The 14,952-nt window shown below is 40.5% G+C and overlaps 1 protein-coding gene across 5 annotated transcripts in view; it reads left to right on the forward strand.

Moving 5' to 3' along the window:
* The window catches only part of KCNQ5 (potassium voltage-gated channel subfamily Q member 5), a 514,131-nt gene that overhangs the window by 484,322 nt on the left and 14,857 nt on the right, over positions 1-14,952 (forward strand). For 4 of the 5 annotated variants that reach the window (XM_054722223.1, XM_054722226.1, XM_054722225.1 and 1 more), the window contains one exon: positions 4,919-5,027. The exons of the other annotated variant lie outside the window; for it this stretch is intronic. In XM_054722223.1, coding sequence (XP_054578198.1) covers positions 4,919-5,027 — 109 coding nt within the window. The remainder of the gene's footprint in view (positions 1-4,918; positions 5,028-14,952) is intronic. 5 annotated transcript variants of the gene reach the window in all.

Consider the following 14,952-nt stretch of genomic DNA (forward strand, 5'->3'; position numbering starts at 1 on the left):
TTGCCGAATTCATTTATTAAGTCTATTAGTTTTTTGATGGAATCTTTTGGGTTTTTTATGTACAATATCATGTCATCTGCAAATAAGGACAGCTTCACTTCTTCTTTTCCAATTTGGATGCCTCTTATTTCTTCTTCTTGCCTAATTGCGATAGCTAATACTTCCAGTACTATGTCAAATAGAAGTGGTGAGAGTGGGCATCCCTGTCTTGTTCCTGTTCTTAGGGGAAATGGTTTTAGTTTTTGCCCATTGAGTATGATGTTTGCTGTGGGTTTATCATAAATCGCTTTTATTATGTTGAGGTATGAGCCTTCTATTCCCACCTTGTTGAGAGTTTTTATCAAGAAAGGGTGTTGGATTTTGTCAAATGCTTTTTCTGCATCTATTGATATGACTATGTGATTTTTATCTCTCAATTTGTTTATGTGATGTATCACGTTTATTGATTTGCGGATATTGTACCATCCTTGCATTCCTGGAATAAATCCTACTTGGTCATGGTGTATGATCTTTCTGATGTACTGCTGGAGCCGATTTGCTAGAATTTTGTTGAGGATTTTGGCATCAATGTTCATGAGGGATATTGGCCTGTAATTCTCTTTCATTGAGTTGTCTTTATCTGGTTTTGGTATTAGGGTGATGCTGGCTTCATAGAAGGAGCTTGGAAGTGTTCCTTCCTCTTGAATTTTTTGGAATAGTCTGAAGAGGATAGGTTTTAGTTCTTCCTTGAAAGTTTGATAAAACTCTCCTGTGAAGCCATCTGGCCCCGGGCTTTTGTTTGCCGGAAGCTTTTTGATGACTGCTTCAATTTCTTCCATAGTTACTGGCATGTTGAGCTGTTTAGAATCTTCCTGATTGAGTTTTGGAAGGTTGTATTTTTCTAGGAATATGTCGATTTCCTCTAGGTTGTCCAGTTTGTTGGAATAGAGTTGTTCGTAGTATTTTGTAACAATCCTTTGTATTTCGTCGGGGTCTGTTGTTATTTCACCTCTTTCATTTCTGATTTTGTTTATTTGGGTCCTCTCTCTTTGCTTCTTGGTGAGCCTGGCTAGAGGTCCATCAATCTTGTTTATCCTTTCAAAGAACCAGCTCTTGGTTTTGTTGATCTTTTGTATTGTTTCTTTGGTCTCTATGTCGTTTATCTCCGCTCTGATCTTTATTATTTCTTTCCTTCTGCTTACACTGGGCTTATCTTGTTGCTCTCTCTCTAACTCTTTGAGTTGTTGGGTTAGGTAATTTATTACCATTGTTTCTTGTTTTTTGAAGTAGGCTTGTAGAGCTATGAACTTCCCTCTCAGGACTGCTTTCATTGTGTCCCATAGATTTTGGATTGTTGTGTTTTCATTGTCGTTTGTTGCCATGATGTTTTTTATTTCTTCCTTGATGTCTTTGGTAACCCAGTCATGGTTTAATAACATGCTGTTTAGTCTCCAAGTGTTTGATTTCTTTGGGTTGTTTTTATTGTAGTTGATTTCCAGTTTTATGCCACTGTGATCTGAGAAGATACTTGATATGATTTCTATCTTCTTGAATTTGGAGAGACTTTGCCTATGTCCTAACATATGGTCTATCTTTGAAAATGACCCATGTGCACTTGAGAAGAATGTATATTCTGTGGCTTTGGGGTGAAATGTTAATTTTTGTTCTTGAGTGAAGAGAAACCATAAAGAAAAGTGTTCCCAATTGTATCAGTTTCCTAAGGATGACATAACCAATTACCAAAAACTGGGTGGTTTGAAACATCAGAAATTTATTCACTCCCAATTCAAGAAATCAGGGTGTCCAAAAGCAGAGTGCCTCCACAGTCCGTTCCTTCTGGGATCTCTGTGGGAGAAGCCATCAGGGGCCTCCCTCAGCTTCTGGTGGTTGACAGCCAGGCTCAGTGTTCTTGGCTTGGAGACCCATCAGTTCCTCCTCTTCTTCCGTATTCTCTGTGCTCCTGTGTCTTCTCCTTTTCTGTCTTACAAGGACACTTTCATTGGACTTACACTCTAATCTAGGATGATCTCATCTGACACCTTACCTTAATATGTCAGCAAAGACCCTTATCCCAAATAAGGTCATATTCTGGTATTTCAAGTAGACGTGAACTTTGAGGCAACATTATTCAACCTACTTCACCAATTAAGAGGAAGAAATCATGAAGAGTTCCTGGAAGAGCGTCATCTAACCTTGGGCATGGTGTTATAAGCTAAAAGGGTTGTGTTGTGTGGGTGGTTGATTAAGCAAAATGGCTAGCTACCATCAAGGTCATCACTGAGTCAGAACCTACTGACAGAGTTAATCAATGTACTCTTGTTCAAACAGTGGCAAACCTGTCTGGAGAGAAGTGGAATGTGCCCAGCAGGCAGCACGCCAGCTGCGCTCTTCCCCCGGCCCTCTCCTGACACGTTGCATGCCACTGTAGAACCCTGAATGCATCTAACACTGCATAATGCAAGGGTAAGGGCTTTGGAGCCTCAAGAAACAGGATTTTAATAACATGCTCTGCAGCCCTGGCTGGTGGCTCTGTTGATTAGAGCATCATCCAGATACACCAAGGTTGTGGGTTTGATCTCCAGTCAGGGCACATACAAGAATCAACCAATGAATGCATAAATAAGTGAAATAACAAATCTCTCTCTCTCTCTCTCTCTCTCTCTCTCTCTCTCTCTCTCTCTCCCTACCTCCCTCCCTCCCTCCCCTCTTTCTCTCTCTAAAATCAATCAATAAATTTTAAAAATTAATAACATGCTCTGCAACTTATTAGCTACACTTACCACCTTTGTGGCTTCAAGTAAGGTACTTACCTTCTCTGAGCCTGTTTTGGCATCTAAAAACCAGGCATAATATCACCAACAACTTGTAGAGTGCCTGGAAGAAAACTAATGCTTTCAGAATCTTCACCTAAGTGCCTGGCATAAATTTCAGTGAGTGGCTGCTATTATCATCATCATCATCATCATCATCATCATCATCATCATCATTATCATCACTATCATGCCAGAGGGACTATGAAGAAGAGCTGGGAAGACCCATCTGTTCCACCACCACCACCTCCCCTCTCAGCACACAATAAACTGAATAAACACACATTAAATAGTTGAATTAAATTACACATCAACTGCCTTTCGTTAAGCACTGTCCAATGAATGGACCTCCAAAAGTGTTTCAGGACTTTTAACCCAACCTGGACAGCCCATGGCAAAGGACCTTTCATGACTTAGCACATGAACACTGGGCAGAGCAAAGGCAACAGAGAGCAGTGTTAGTCCTTTAGTGTATGTCAGCATTTAAAGAGGCTTAGTCGTATATTTGGAGGCTATCATTTCTCATGTATGATTTTTTATTACTTTATTAACAAAGTAATATATGTTTATTGTAGACATTTTAGAAATATAGCCAAGCAAAATAATAAAATTGCTTAATCCCAATAGCTATATAGATTTTTTCTTTAATAATATATTGTGACCTAAAACCTATATGTCCATGTTGATCAATGTCACCCCAATAAATTTAATTAATAAATAAAAAATTTTGCCCCAGCTGGTTTGGTTCAGTGGATAGAGAGTCAGCCTGCAGACTGAAGGGTCCCAGGTTCAATTCCAGTCAAGGGCACATGCCCAGACTATGGGCTTGATCCCCAGTAGGGGGCATGCAGGAGGCAGTCAAACAATGATTCTCTCTCATCATTGATGTTTCTATCTCTTTCTCCCTCTCCCTTCCTCTCTAAAATCAATAAAAAATTGTTTTAAACATTTTAAATAGTAACAATATATTGTGACATTTTCTTCAATCATTAGTCTTCAACACCAATTTTTATTTTCTATTTATTTTTTAGCAATTTTTTAAATCTTTATTGTTGAAAGTATTACATATGTCCCATTAACCCCCTCCAGCCTGTCCCTCCCCCTGCCCCAGGTCCTCACCACCCCACTGTCTGCATCCACGAGTTATAAGTATATGCATTTAAGGTCTTTGGTTGACTACCTCCCATCCATCCTCCTTCCCCTGCCTTCTCTCTGAGATTCCACTCTGTTCCATGCTTCCATGTCTCTGGATCCACTCCGTTCATCAGTTTATTTTGTTAATTAGATTCCACATATTCAACATCATATTTACAGCTTCCTAATATTCTATTACATAAACCTACCAATGTTTACTTCACTCACCTCCCATTCCAAACATTGTAATTTCTTTTCAGTACTTTGTTGCTGAAAATAAAGCTGCAATGATAGGAGTTTCTTATTAATTTTATAAATCCTTACTAATCTGGTTTATTGTAACTCTACCCCTTTTTACAACCTTTGCTATTAACCTAAAAGTTAATTTGTTTCAGAAAGAAAATAAAGTTAATTTGCTCAGTTTATGAGGAACTGATTTTATTACCAACCTGAAAATCTCTCCGAATTGGTTGTGTTATCTTAAGCAAGCTGTCTCCTGGGCTGCCTGTGTCCAGGAACTGATAAGTAGTCAGGGTTTTGGGGTCTGAGGGCTCACTTGCCTGTTCAGGGTGTGGGGCTAACAGGGTCATTGTCATGGGTTTCAAGCTCTATAGATAGAGATCAATTAGTTAAGTTTCCATAGATTGTTTCCCTAACTCCAAACAACTGTTTTTCTAAATGCTGGCTGTTTCAAAGAACTGGGCAAAGAGCAGGGGTGGGTCAACACAAATCCATCACCACTAAAGGAAAGACAGCGCGTCTACATCTTTATCTTCCCTGTGGAGAACAGCGTAGAAGGTATTCAAGTCAAATGACAAAATTGGTGAGGTTGTAGAGAAAGGAGAAGAAATAACACTGAGAAAAACAATTGGCTGACCTTATACTTGATTTGTAAGGTCAGTCTGTGAGTTCCCCCCTATTGCTCTGGGAGACAAGTTCCGCACCATGTTTTAAATTGCTGCTGGTGGCATTTAACTGGGAATTTTCTCTTGCAGCTGACACCGCCCTTGGCACTGATGATGTATATGATGAAAAAGGATGCCAGTGTGATGTATCTGTAGAAGACCTCACCCCACCACTTAAAACTGTCATTCGAGCTATCAGGTTGGTGGAAAACCTCTGACAAAATGATTCAGAGACTTCGTTCGCTTTTATTATTTGAATTACTCTGCTGCTAAATTCTTTTCCCGGCAGGTAAATCTCCTGGAATAATTGCCTTCTCTTTTCCTATTCATACACATGCCTATTGAATTCTGAAACATTTTTTCTTAGCACTAAACTCTACTGTGTTCAACATAAAGTATGCTACAAAAGGTGGGCAGGATTTGAAAAGTCATGGCATGTCAGTGAGATTACATGAGAATTGGCCTGTCTTGTAACTTGATTGCTTTTAAAGACATTTAGTGTATAGATGCAGTTGGATTGGAATTTTAAAATTATTTTTATGATTTGATGTTCCAATCCATGTTCTGTACTTTGTGTCAAAGAAAAAAACCCCTCTAGGTTATTTCGAAGTAGGTTGAGTTCTAAAAATGGGAACCCTAAAGTATTCTGCAGTTGCTCGTATCCTGCTGAAATGTAACTGTTAAAAGCAGATCTTAATATGCTTCCTCAACCGATGGCAGAAAGGTAAGCGAGGACCCAAAGCAACTTATTTCTGGGATCCACTCCCGACAGAAAATTCAGAATCTGGACTAAATGAACTGCCTCATGCTCAGCCTGCTCACTTTAATCCCTTTGGGAGAATTGGTGTCTGTCTGGGAATGCTGAGTGACTATACTGCAAAGAAATACCTCTGATCTTTTTGGCTCCCTTTGGCTTCTTACCCAAAAGCCAGAGGAAAACTTAACAATTTAGCTATTCAGATACTTGGTCTAACCTCAAATCAGTATGATTGATTATCTACTTCTGTCTTGAGTTGGTCATTTAGCATCATGTTAGACATTGCTTTACTTCATGGTTGGAAGTCACCGGGAAAGCAGAAATGAGTTATAAAGATTTTTGGTAAATATTTATGGGGGCAAAGAAAATCATGGTATGAAGAAATGTGTGCCCCCAAAAAGATGCTTAGACCTGATCTGTAACAGCAGTCTGAAAAGAAATGAAGTCCAGTGACTTCCCCATAGAATCTCCAAGCAGCAATCCCTAGGCGTGGGGGGAACAAACCTTCTTGTGTGCCCTGGATGACGCAGATTATGCCTCTTGCCTCACCATCACTGGAGTAACACTCCCTGTCTCTCGCAAAGTATCCAGGTTTGGCCAATTATATGACCATCCTCTCCCCGGGGAACCTAGAAGCCTGGGATAATAGTTAATCCCAGAAAACCCAAGGATCTGCAGTAAAATGAGGCCTGAGGCCTGCGGTTAAAGGGATAAAAAGGACCTGGAACTGCACTGCCCAATATGGTAGCCACAGGCCACATGAGGCTATTTAAATTAATTAAAATTAAATAAAATTTATTTTGTTAATAAAATTTAAAATTCAGTTCATTGGTAGCATTACCTATATTTAGGTGGCAAGTGACCACTATATTGAGCAGAGAAGATATAGTACATTTCCATCATAGCAGAAAGTTCCATTGGACATTGCTGATCTAGAAGTCACCATGAAATTCTTTACATTCATTCGTCATATCTATCAAAGACCCTAAAAGAGCAATTGTCAACCAGTGTACCACAAGAATTTTTAAAACATTCAATACCTGCTTATTCAGGGACACTGACCTCTTTTCCCTTAGATTGTCAAATTTTTAAAAAATGACAACAGCCGCCCTACCTGGTTTGGCTCAGTGGATAGTGTCAGCCTGCAGACTGAAGGGTCCCAGGTTCGATTCCGGTCAAGGGTACATGCCAGAGGCAGCCAGTCAATGATTCTCTCTCATCTTGATGTTTCTATCTCTCTCTCTCCTCTTCCTTCCTCTCTGAAATCAATAAAAATATTTTTTAAATGACAACAGCCAACACAATAGCCATCCAGTGTGAATGCCCTGTCTTGAACCATAAATACATAGGTCATATAATAGAATTGCATCTTATTGGTCATATAAATAATAAGGATGCAGCTGATTGGTTAATTCTTGGTACCAGAAATCCTTATATACAAGTATGGGCACCTGATTTTTTTTTTTACAAGGCCACTTTGGAGCAAAAAGGGTAAATAATTACTATTATTATTATTATTATTATTACTTTTTTGTAATTCAATCAAAATTATACTTTTTTGTCAGATCAGCAAAACATATTTTTGGTGTGCCACAGAATTTTAGTAATTAGTTTGTGTGCCTTGAGATGAAAAAGGTTGAAAATCGCTGCCCTAAAGCAAAGGTGGGACAATTCATCCACAGATTAGTCTTATTTCCAGCAAGTATAGTAAAATCTTATCTAATGGGAGCAGATTAGGTTTCCTAAAAGTCTTACTTAATACAGTTTGTGTCATTTCCCAAGACCTGCAGAAACTTTCTACGTTTGCCTCACAAATTATAAAAAGAATCTTGAGCAACAAGAAAGAAAATGAAATAGGTTTGTTCTGCCAGCTAAGCAGTTTAGCAGCAGTTTAGGATTAATTCCATATACCTTCCTCCAGAAACTTGACTGATTTTTGTAAAGTCCTTTGCAGAATTCCCTTCTTTTCAGAATTCTTTCTTGGTTTTTATTTTTAACAGAATTTCGCCACTTACATGTGGATTTTGGAAGCTCTCTGGTTGCTGCTTCATGACACTTGAGGGGGAATGTTTTTCTCCCCCATATTCTGATTCTGATTAGTGCTTTTTTGTTTTGTTTTATTATGCATTTATTAAACATTTTATTTTAGCGGTTTTGAAATATACATTATTTTTCCACAGTTATAAATTGGTTATTTTACAATTTGATTTTATTTAAGTACAACTGAATTAGTCACTTTGACAAACTCATCTTTTTTTATTTTATATTGTTGACACTATTGCAGATAGTGTGGTGTTTTTCTCACTTCTAAGTTCCATTTAAAATTGTTGGCTCAGTGGATAGAGCATCGGCCTGAGGACTGAAGGGTCCCAGGTTTGATTCCGATCAAGGGCACATGCCAGATTGCAGGCTTGATTCTGATCAAGGGCACATGCCAGTAGGGGGGAAGTGCAGGAGGCAGCCGATTAATGATTCCCTCTCATCACTGATGTTTCTGTCTCTCCCTCTCCCTTCCTCTCTGAAATCAATAAAAATATATTTTAAAAAATAAAAAGTAAAATAAAATTGTTGGGTTCTATATAAAAACATAATAGTTACACTCAAGAGTTTATAATCTTTGACTCATGATAGTACTTAATTTCTAAAACTACATAATTTTAAAAACCAACCAATACAATTAGCATTTCTGAAAAGGAGCTTGCAGGTATACATCCCTTAATCGTATTCAAAGTATCATTTTCCTGAGTTTAATTACATAAATAATAAAATGAACATCAGTTGCCTGGAATGCTTTTTGTCAGGATATACTCACCTCTTACAGCACACTTAAAATAGTATTTTATTTATATACTACTGATTACAAGTGTGAACCGTCTATTATTCATCTCTAAAATAGTGGCTTTGTTTTGGCATTCTCCTTGTTATTTTTGGTTGTTTGATTATTGAATGTAACTACTTGAACATGACTTTGTCTTCCAGTAGCTTTTACAATAACAATAGTTTTTCTTAAAGTCAAATTAAAATTAAAATGTGTAACAGAAAATATGTATTCCACTGCAAGGATGACAGCAGGGAAAATAATCTCATTACCTTCCCAAAGAACAAAGTAGGAATTCTTTAAAAATATTTATTAGCCCTAGCCGATTTGGCTCAGTGGAGAGAGCGTTGGCCTGTGGACTGAAGGTCCAGGTTCGATTCCACTCAAGGGCACATGCCCAGGTTATGGGCTCCAAGGTGGGGGGTGTACAGGAGGCAACCAATCAATGATTCTCATCACTGATGTTTCTATCTCTGTCTCCCTCTCCCTCCCTCTCTGAAATTAATAAAAATATATTTTAAAAAATATTTATTAAGCATCTCCCATTTTCTAGTGGGTTGGTTTTTTTTTTAAGATTTTTGTTGTTGTTAGAGAGAAGGGCAGAGGTAGAGAAAAACATCTATGTGAGAGTGAGCCATCGATAGGCTGCCTCCTGCAGGCCCCCTACCAGGGATTGAGCCCACAACACGGGCATGTGCCCTAACTGGGAATCGAACCAGCAACCTTTTGTTGCATGGACAACACCCAACCAACTGAGCCACACCAGCCAGGGCATATTTTTGAGAGTGAAGATTCTCAGGTAATGAGATGATTTAAGACCACTCTCAACTTGTCTGGATTCTATTACCCGAATGCATTTTGAGACATTTTTCAAAGAATGACATCATGTTTTATAGTACTGAGCAATAGCTATTCTTAGACATTTCCAAAATGTGTATTAAAAGACAAAAGAATACTGAGTTTTATATAGTTTCTCCAAGATTACCACAGATTATTCTCAAAATATTAGTTAGTGGGAGTGCACAAAGTTACTGGAAATGTGTTTTCAAACTCATTTCTGGGAGTGAAGACTGGACTTATTTTTAACAAAAGTTTTATATCTTGTTGATGGTCTAATTCAAACAATGTTAAGTGTCTTTTTTCCACTCAGAAATTAATTTATAAATAGAAAGATGAAATTAGCAGGGAAGTAAACAGATTGACAAGCAAATTGGTAAACTCTTGAACATTCTACACACTCACTTTTCACTGTGTCGTGAATATTTATTTGTTAGGGTTGCCATAACAAAATACCACAGAGTGTGTGGCTTAACCAGCAGGAGCTTATGTTCCCACAATTCTGGAGGCTCAAAGTCCAAGATCCAGGGGGTCAGCAGGGTTACTTTCTTCAGAGGCCTCTCTTTTTGGCATCCAGATGGCTGTCTTCGCACAGTGTCCTCACATGGTCTTCCCTTCATGCACCCACTTATCTGTGCCCAAATTTCCCCCCTTCTTATAATAACATCAATCCGATTGGACTAGGGCCGGCCCTAACAATTTCATTTTAACTTAATCTTCTCTTTAAAGCTCTTATCTCCAAATATAGTCACATTCTAAGGTACTGAGGGTCAGAGATTTAACATACAAATTTGGGGGAGGTGGGGCTACACAATTCAGTCCATAACTCATGGCAAGACACCTGTTTTTGTATCATTGAAAAATATTTTCTCAGGCACAATATCAAACTTTTCAGGTTAAAAATAAGCTCATTAATTACCCAGATATGTTCCTTCATAGTATTAAACATCTGGCTATTTGGGACTACCTGAACGGGCTGACTAACTTACCTTTCAAGTATGCACTTAACATTGTATAAATCTACATTAATAAAAGAGTAAGATGCAAATTGACCATACCTTCATGATGCCCACCAGCCAATCAGGAGAGAGTATGCAAATTAACCCAACAAAGATGGTGGTTAATTTGCATATGCAGTTGCCAAGCGGCCGGGGGTGGGATGCTTGTGTCATTGCCATGGCAACGACGCAGGTGTTCCGCACCACCCCAGCCGCTCTGTGCCTCTGGGCAGCGTGGGAAGGCGGAACAGCAGCTCCAGCTGGAGCAAAGGCAGTGCCAGCAGCCAGGGGAAGGAAGGCCCATTCTTGCACGAATCTTCATGCATCGGGCCTCTAGTATTACATAAGTGTGAATCTTGGGCAAAATTCCACACCAAAATTAACATGTGTGTTTGTTTGAATAAATTTTAAGTCATGTTCAATACAATGTTATATTTGTAAGAGGGTTGCAGAATAATATTTTTTAAATGCAAAAGAAATTTTTGTATTTGTTTTCCTGTACCAAACTGGCTAAATTCTCAGATATGCACACCAAGGCAACATACAAGGATTAGGCAACTGGAGAAAGAGCTTTGTCTGTTAAAACATTGCAATGCACCCTGGCCGGTGTGGCTCAGTGGATAGAGCATCGGCCTGTGGACTGTGGGGTCCCGGGTTCGATTCCCGGTCAAGGGCACATGCCCGGGTTGCGGGCTCAATCCCCAACCAGTAGGGGGCGTGCAGGAGGCAGCCGGTCCATGATTCTCTCTCCTCATGGATGTTTCTCTCTCTCTCTCTCTCTCTCTCTCTCTCTCTCTCTCTCTCTCTCTCTCTCCTTTCCTCTCTGAAATCAATAAAAATGTAAAAAATAAAAAAAAAAAAAAAAAAAAACATTGCAATGCAAAGCTTACCTGCTTCTTACCAGTATTTTTTTATAGAATTACTACATGTCAGATCAAAACTCCATTTAAGACCTTCAAGAACAATTGTTCTGCCTTAATGGGTTTGGCTCTGCAGATAGAGCATCGGCCTGTGGACTGAAGGGTCCGGGGATTCCAGTCAAGGGCACATGCCCAGGTTGCAGGCTTGATCCCCAGTGGGGGGCGTGCAAGAGGCAGTCAATCAATGATTCTCTCCCATCTTTGATGTTTCTATCTCTCTCTCCCTCTTCCTTCCTCTCTGATGTCAATAAGAATATCTTTTTAAAAAAAAAAGAACAATTGTTCTCTCGTCCACTTATTTTGTGTGTGTGTTGTTATTGTTTTTTTATATTTTTTATTGGTTTCAGAGAGAGAGGAAGAGAGAAGGAAACATCAATGATGAGAGAGATTCATTGATCTGCTGCCTCCTACACACACACCCACTGCAGATTGAGCCTGAAACCAAGCATGTGCCCTGACTGGGAATCAAACTATGACCTCCTGGTTCATGGGTCAATAGCTCTGTGTGTGTGTGTGTGTGTGTGTGTGTGTGTGTGTGTGTGTGTGTGATTTCTTTTTCAGGTTTTATATCTTTGGGGGGAAATACCCACCCAAAATGTATCTGTTATCTAGTATCTCTGCATCCTTGTCAATACTTGGTATTATTAGATTTTCATTTTAATCATTCCAGCAAGTCTGTTGTGGTATGTTATTATGATTTAATTTGCTTTTTTTGAGTTTTGAAATATGTTTTTATTTTATGAATGAAGAGTCTGATTAAAAATCCAAGAGGCATATTTCCAAGATACAAACAAAAGGAAGTAAAGAGACACCATACAGGAAGACTACCTGGATGCTCAGAGATTACCTACAATTTCTTCCTGAAACACTATTAAAAATTTGGGGCAATGTACCTCTACAGACATTAAAAAAAAAATGCCACAGAAATGGAAGTAGTAAAAGTCAGACAATTTCCTGACTGTTGCTTCAGGGTTACTATTGCACCTTTGCCTTCCATATTATTTTTATTTATTTGCTTATCTTTATTGTTGAAAGTATTGAAGATGTCTCCTTTTATTCCCCCCCTCATTGATCCCCTCCTCCCCCCTCTTGCCCCCCTCCCCAGGCCTTCACTGCAATATTTTCTATGTCCATGGGTTATGCATATATGCGTATAAGTTCTTTGGTTAATTGTCCACTTGTTTTATACAACCATGTTGTCTGCCAGTCATTAAGAAATGAATGAGAATAATGTACAACCTGTTCTTCCTGTGAAGATAACCAAAGCAACCCGATGGCGATTACTCATTCTTCCGAAGAGAAATCACAGAAAAGCTGTTGATTGTATCATGTTCTCCTGCTATCTCTATGCAATAATCACCATGCCTGCTACATTTCACTTGTATGCAACCTTTCATTTCCCAGACTAAACCAGCCTTCTCGAGAATCAAGGGAATAAATAAGGCCTTGAGTGACAACTCAAAGAATTCTGTAGTTAAAGCTGCAGCCCCACTTTACCCTGGCACCAGAGCTGCCCGGGAGAGGTAGCCCAAGGACACAACAGCCTCTGTGCAGCCCTGGGGGACCCACGTCACTTCTCTGTGCTTTGCTTTCTTGTTGGTGAAGTGAAGGTGGTGACAGTATGGACCTCGTAGGGTTGTGGTGCGGATTAAATGAATTACTAACATTTACAGAGCACTTAGGACGGTGCTGAGCACGTGGGAGGCACTATGTAAATGCCACGTATTACTCCCAGAGGTCTAGGCCTCTTAGTGCCTCCACTGCCCCTCCTCCACTCGGGCCAGACTCTCTCCTTCCTGAGGTCCATGAGCATCACGTGAGAGGAGCATTTCTTTCCTTCTTCTGAAGGGTGCTCCCAACTTCCAACCATTTACTGCTAAGCTGGCCTGCACCCACTTCCCCCCAAAGCAGGTGCTCTTAGCCCTTGGAGTTACCTCCTCCCTACCTGCGCTGAGGAATCACTCAAAGTAAGGTCACTCAAGGTGAGAAGAGCAACTTTCTTCACCCAACTGTGAAGCAGTGTTCCAAGATCTCTCCTCGGAGTGAGCTTGCTGCTCCTGCAGGAAGCATCCCAAGAAGTAAGAGGAGAGTGAGAGGTAGAAATTACCTGTCCTCTCCCTACCCACACAGAAGCCTGCCTACAGCTTGTTAAAGTTTCTCCCAGGTGTTCAATTTATTGCACTCAAAAAATATGTGTTGAGCTTCTACTCTACCCCAGGCAGTGGGGTAAACATTAACAAGAAAGATGGATCCCTGTTCAGTGTCATGTGAAGCTGCTAGAAAAGTAGAGTCAATTAGGGCACAGAGCAACAATTCACTGAAATCACAGACGTCCAGGATATTCAGGCAGACATAATTTGGGCACTTACATGGGAGGTGGCATTCAGGAAGGCTTCCTGGAAGAAGGGGTATCCAAGCAGAGACCTGGTAGATGTATAGGCTCTAGGCAGGTTATTGAAGGAGTGTGCATTTAAGCAGAGGGAACTGCAGTGGTCAAAAACCAGAGGTGAAAGTGGCATTAGAAAGCATGTGAGCTGGTGGAGGATGAAGGATGTATGAAGGAGAGGGTAGACTGAAAAGAGGAACAGGAACCATTATGACAAGCAGGAAGGCATGGGGGCTATTAAGTACAGAAATAAATTGATCAGACTGGTGCTTTATTCTTACACCTGGAAAGATGACTCTGATTGTGGTGTGAAGAACAGATTGAACCTGCCGGGGGCCTGAGCCAGGAGTAGTGAAGGATGGATTTCAGAGCTCCTCAGCTGTAAAAAATAATAGGATTTGAACATTTACTGGTTGGACAGGACAAAGGGAAAGAGCAGGAGGAATTGAGGGTGATACTTCTAAGTGCCTGGCCAGACAGAGGCCTGCGTGGGGGAGATAGTGCATTGTGGTGAGTGTTGAGTTTGGGGCGTTCAGTGGGGCCCAGCAGGCAGGTGGATTCCTGGATCTGAGGCCCAGAAGACAAACTTGGTAGACGTCGGCACAGAAATAGGTAAGTTACAGAAGAATCACCCAGGGAGAGTATGGGAGTAGAGAGGGTAGACTGTCGACACGAATCCAAGGCTCACAAGAATGTAAGGAGCTGCAGAAGGATGAAGCCTCTGATGGAGCCAGACTCGAAGCAGCCAGACAGATGGGCACGAAGAGAGCATGTGGAAGAGGCGCGTTCCGAGCAGGAGGCACGCCATGGCCGATTGTAACTGCTGCCAGGAGGTCAGGAAGATAAAGACCGGCAAGGTCCTTCCAAAGTGACCACAAGGAGGTCACAGTGGCTCTGGAGAAAAATTCAATACAGGCAGAAAGGCTTAAAGCCAGAGTGTAATTTCTAAAATTACCTACCAGAATCTTTCACTCTAACAGAAACATAGATGAGGTGTCAAGCATTTCTTCATAACTAGCCAACCTCGTCAGCTCTTCTAAAGTGGCTCAGATCTGATCAGCAAAGAGAAGAACCACTGCTGACACATCAGCGTGTTGGAGGAGGGTTATGCAAATCAGTCCTCGCTGTACCCCTCGGTGAAGTGATGAGGTTGCCCAGTTTCCTTGCCCTTGTGTTCTTCCTATTCGGAAAGGCATGGACGGCACCATTCTCCTGACCATGCCCTGACAGGTATTCTCAACCCTGAATTTTTCTCCAATCTCACTTCACACATCTGACAAGAATACTCCACAAATAGAGAAGAACTTTCCTGATCCCTGGGTCAGCCAAGCAAGATACTGACTTGCCCCTGCAGTAAGAACATCTGTTAGACCGTATATGGATGGAACTAAATTACTTGTCTGCCACG

Source organism: Eptesicus fuscus, chromosome 10 (genome assembly GCF_027574615.1).
Source record: "Eptesicus fuscus isolate TK198812 chromosome 10, DD_ASM_mEF_20220401, whole genome shotgun sequence".
NCBI lineage: Eukaryota > Metazoa > Chordata > Mammalia > Chiroptera > Vespertilionidae > Eptesicus > Eptesicus fuscus.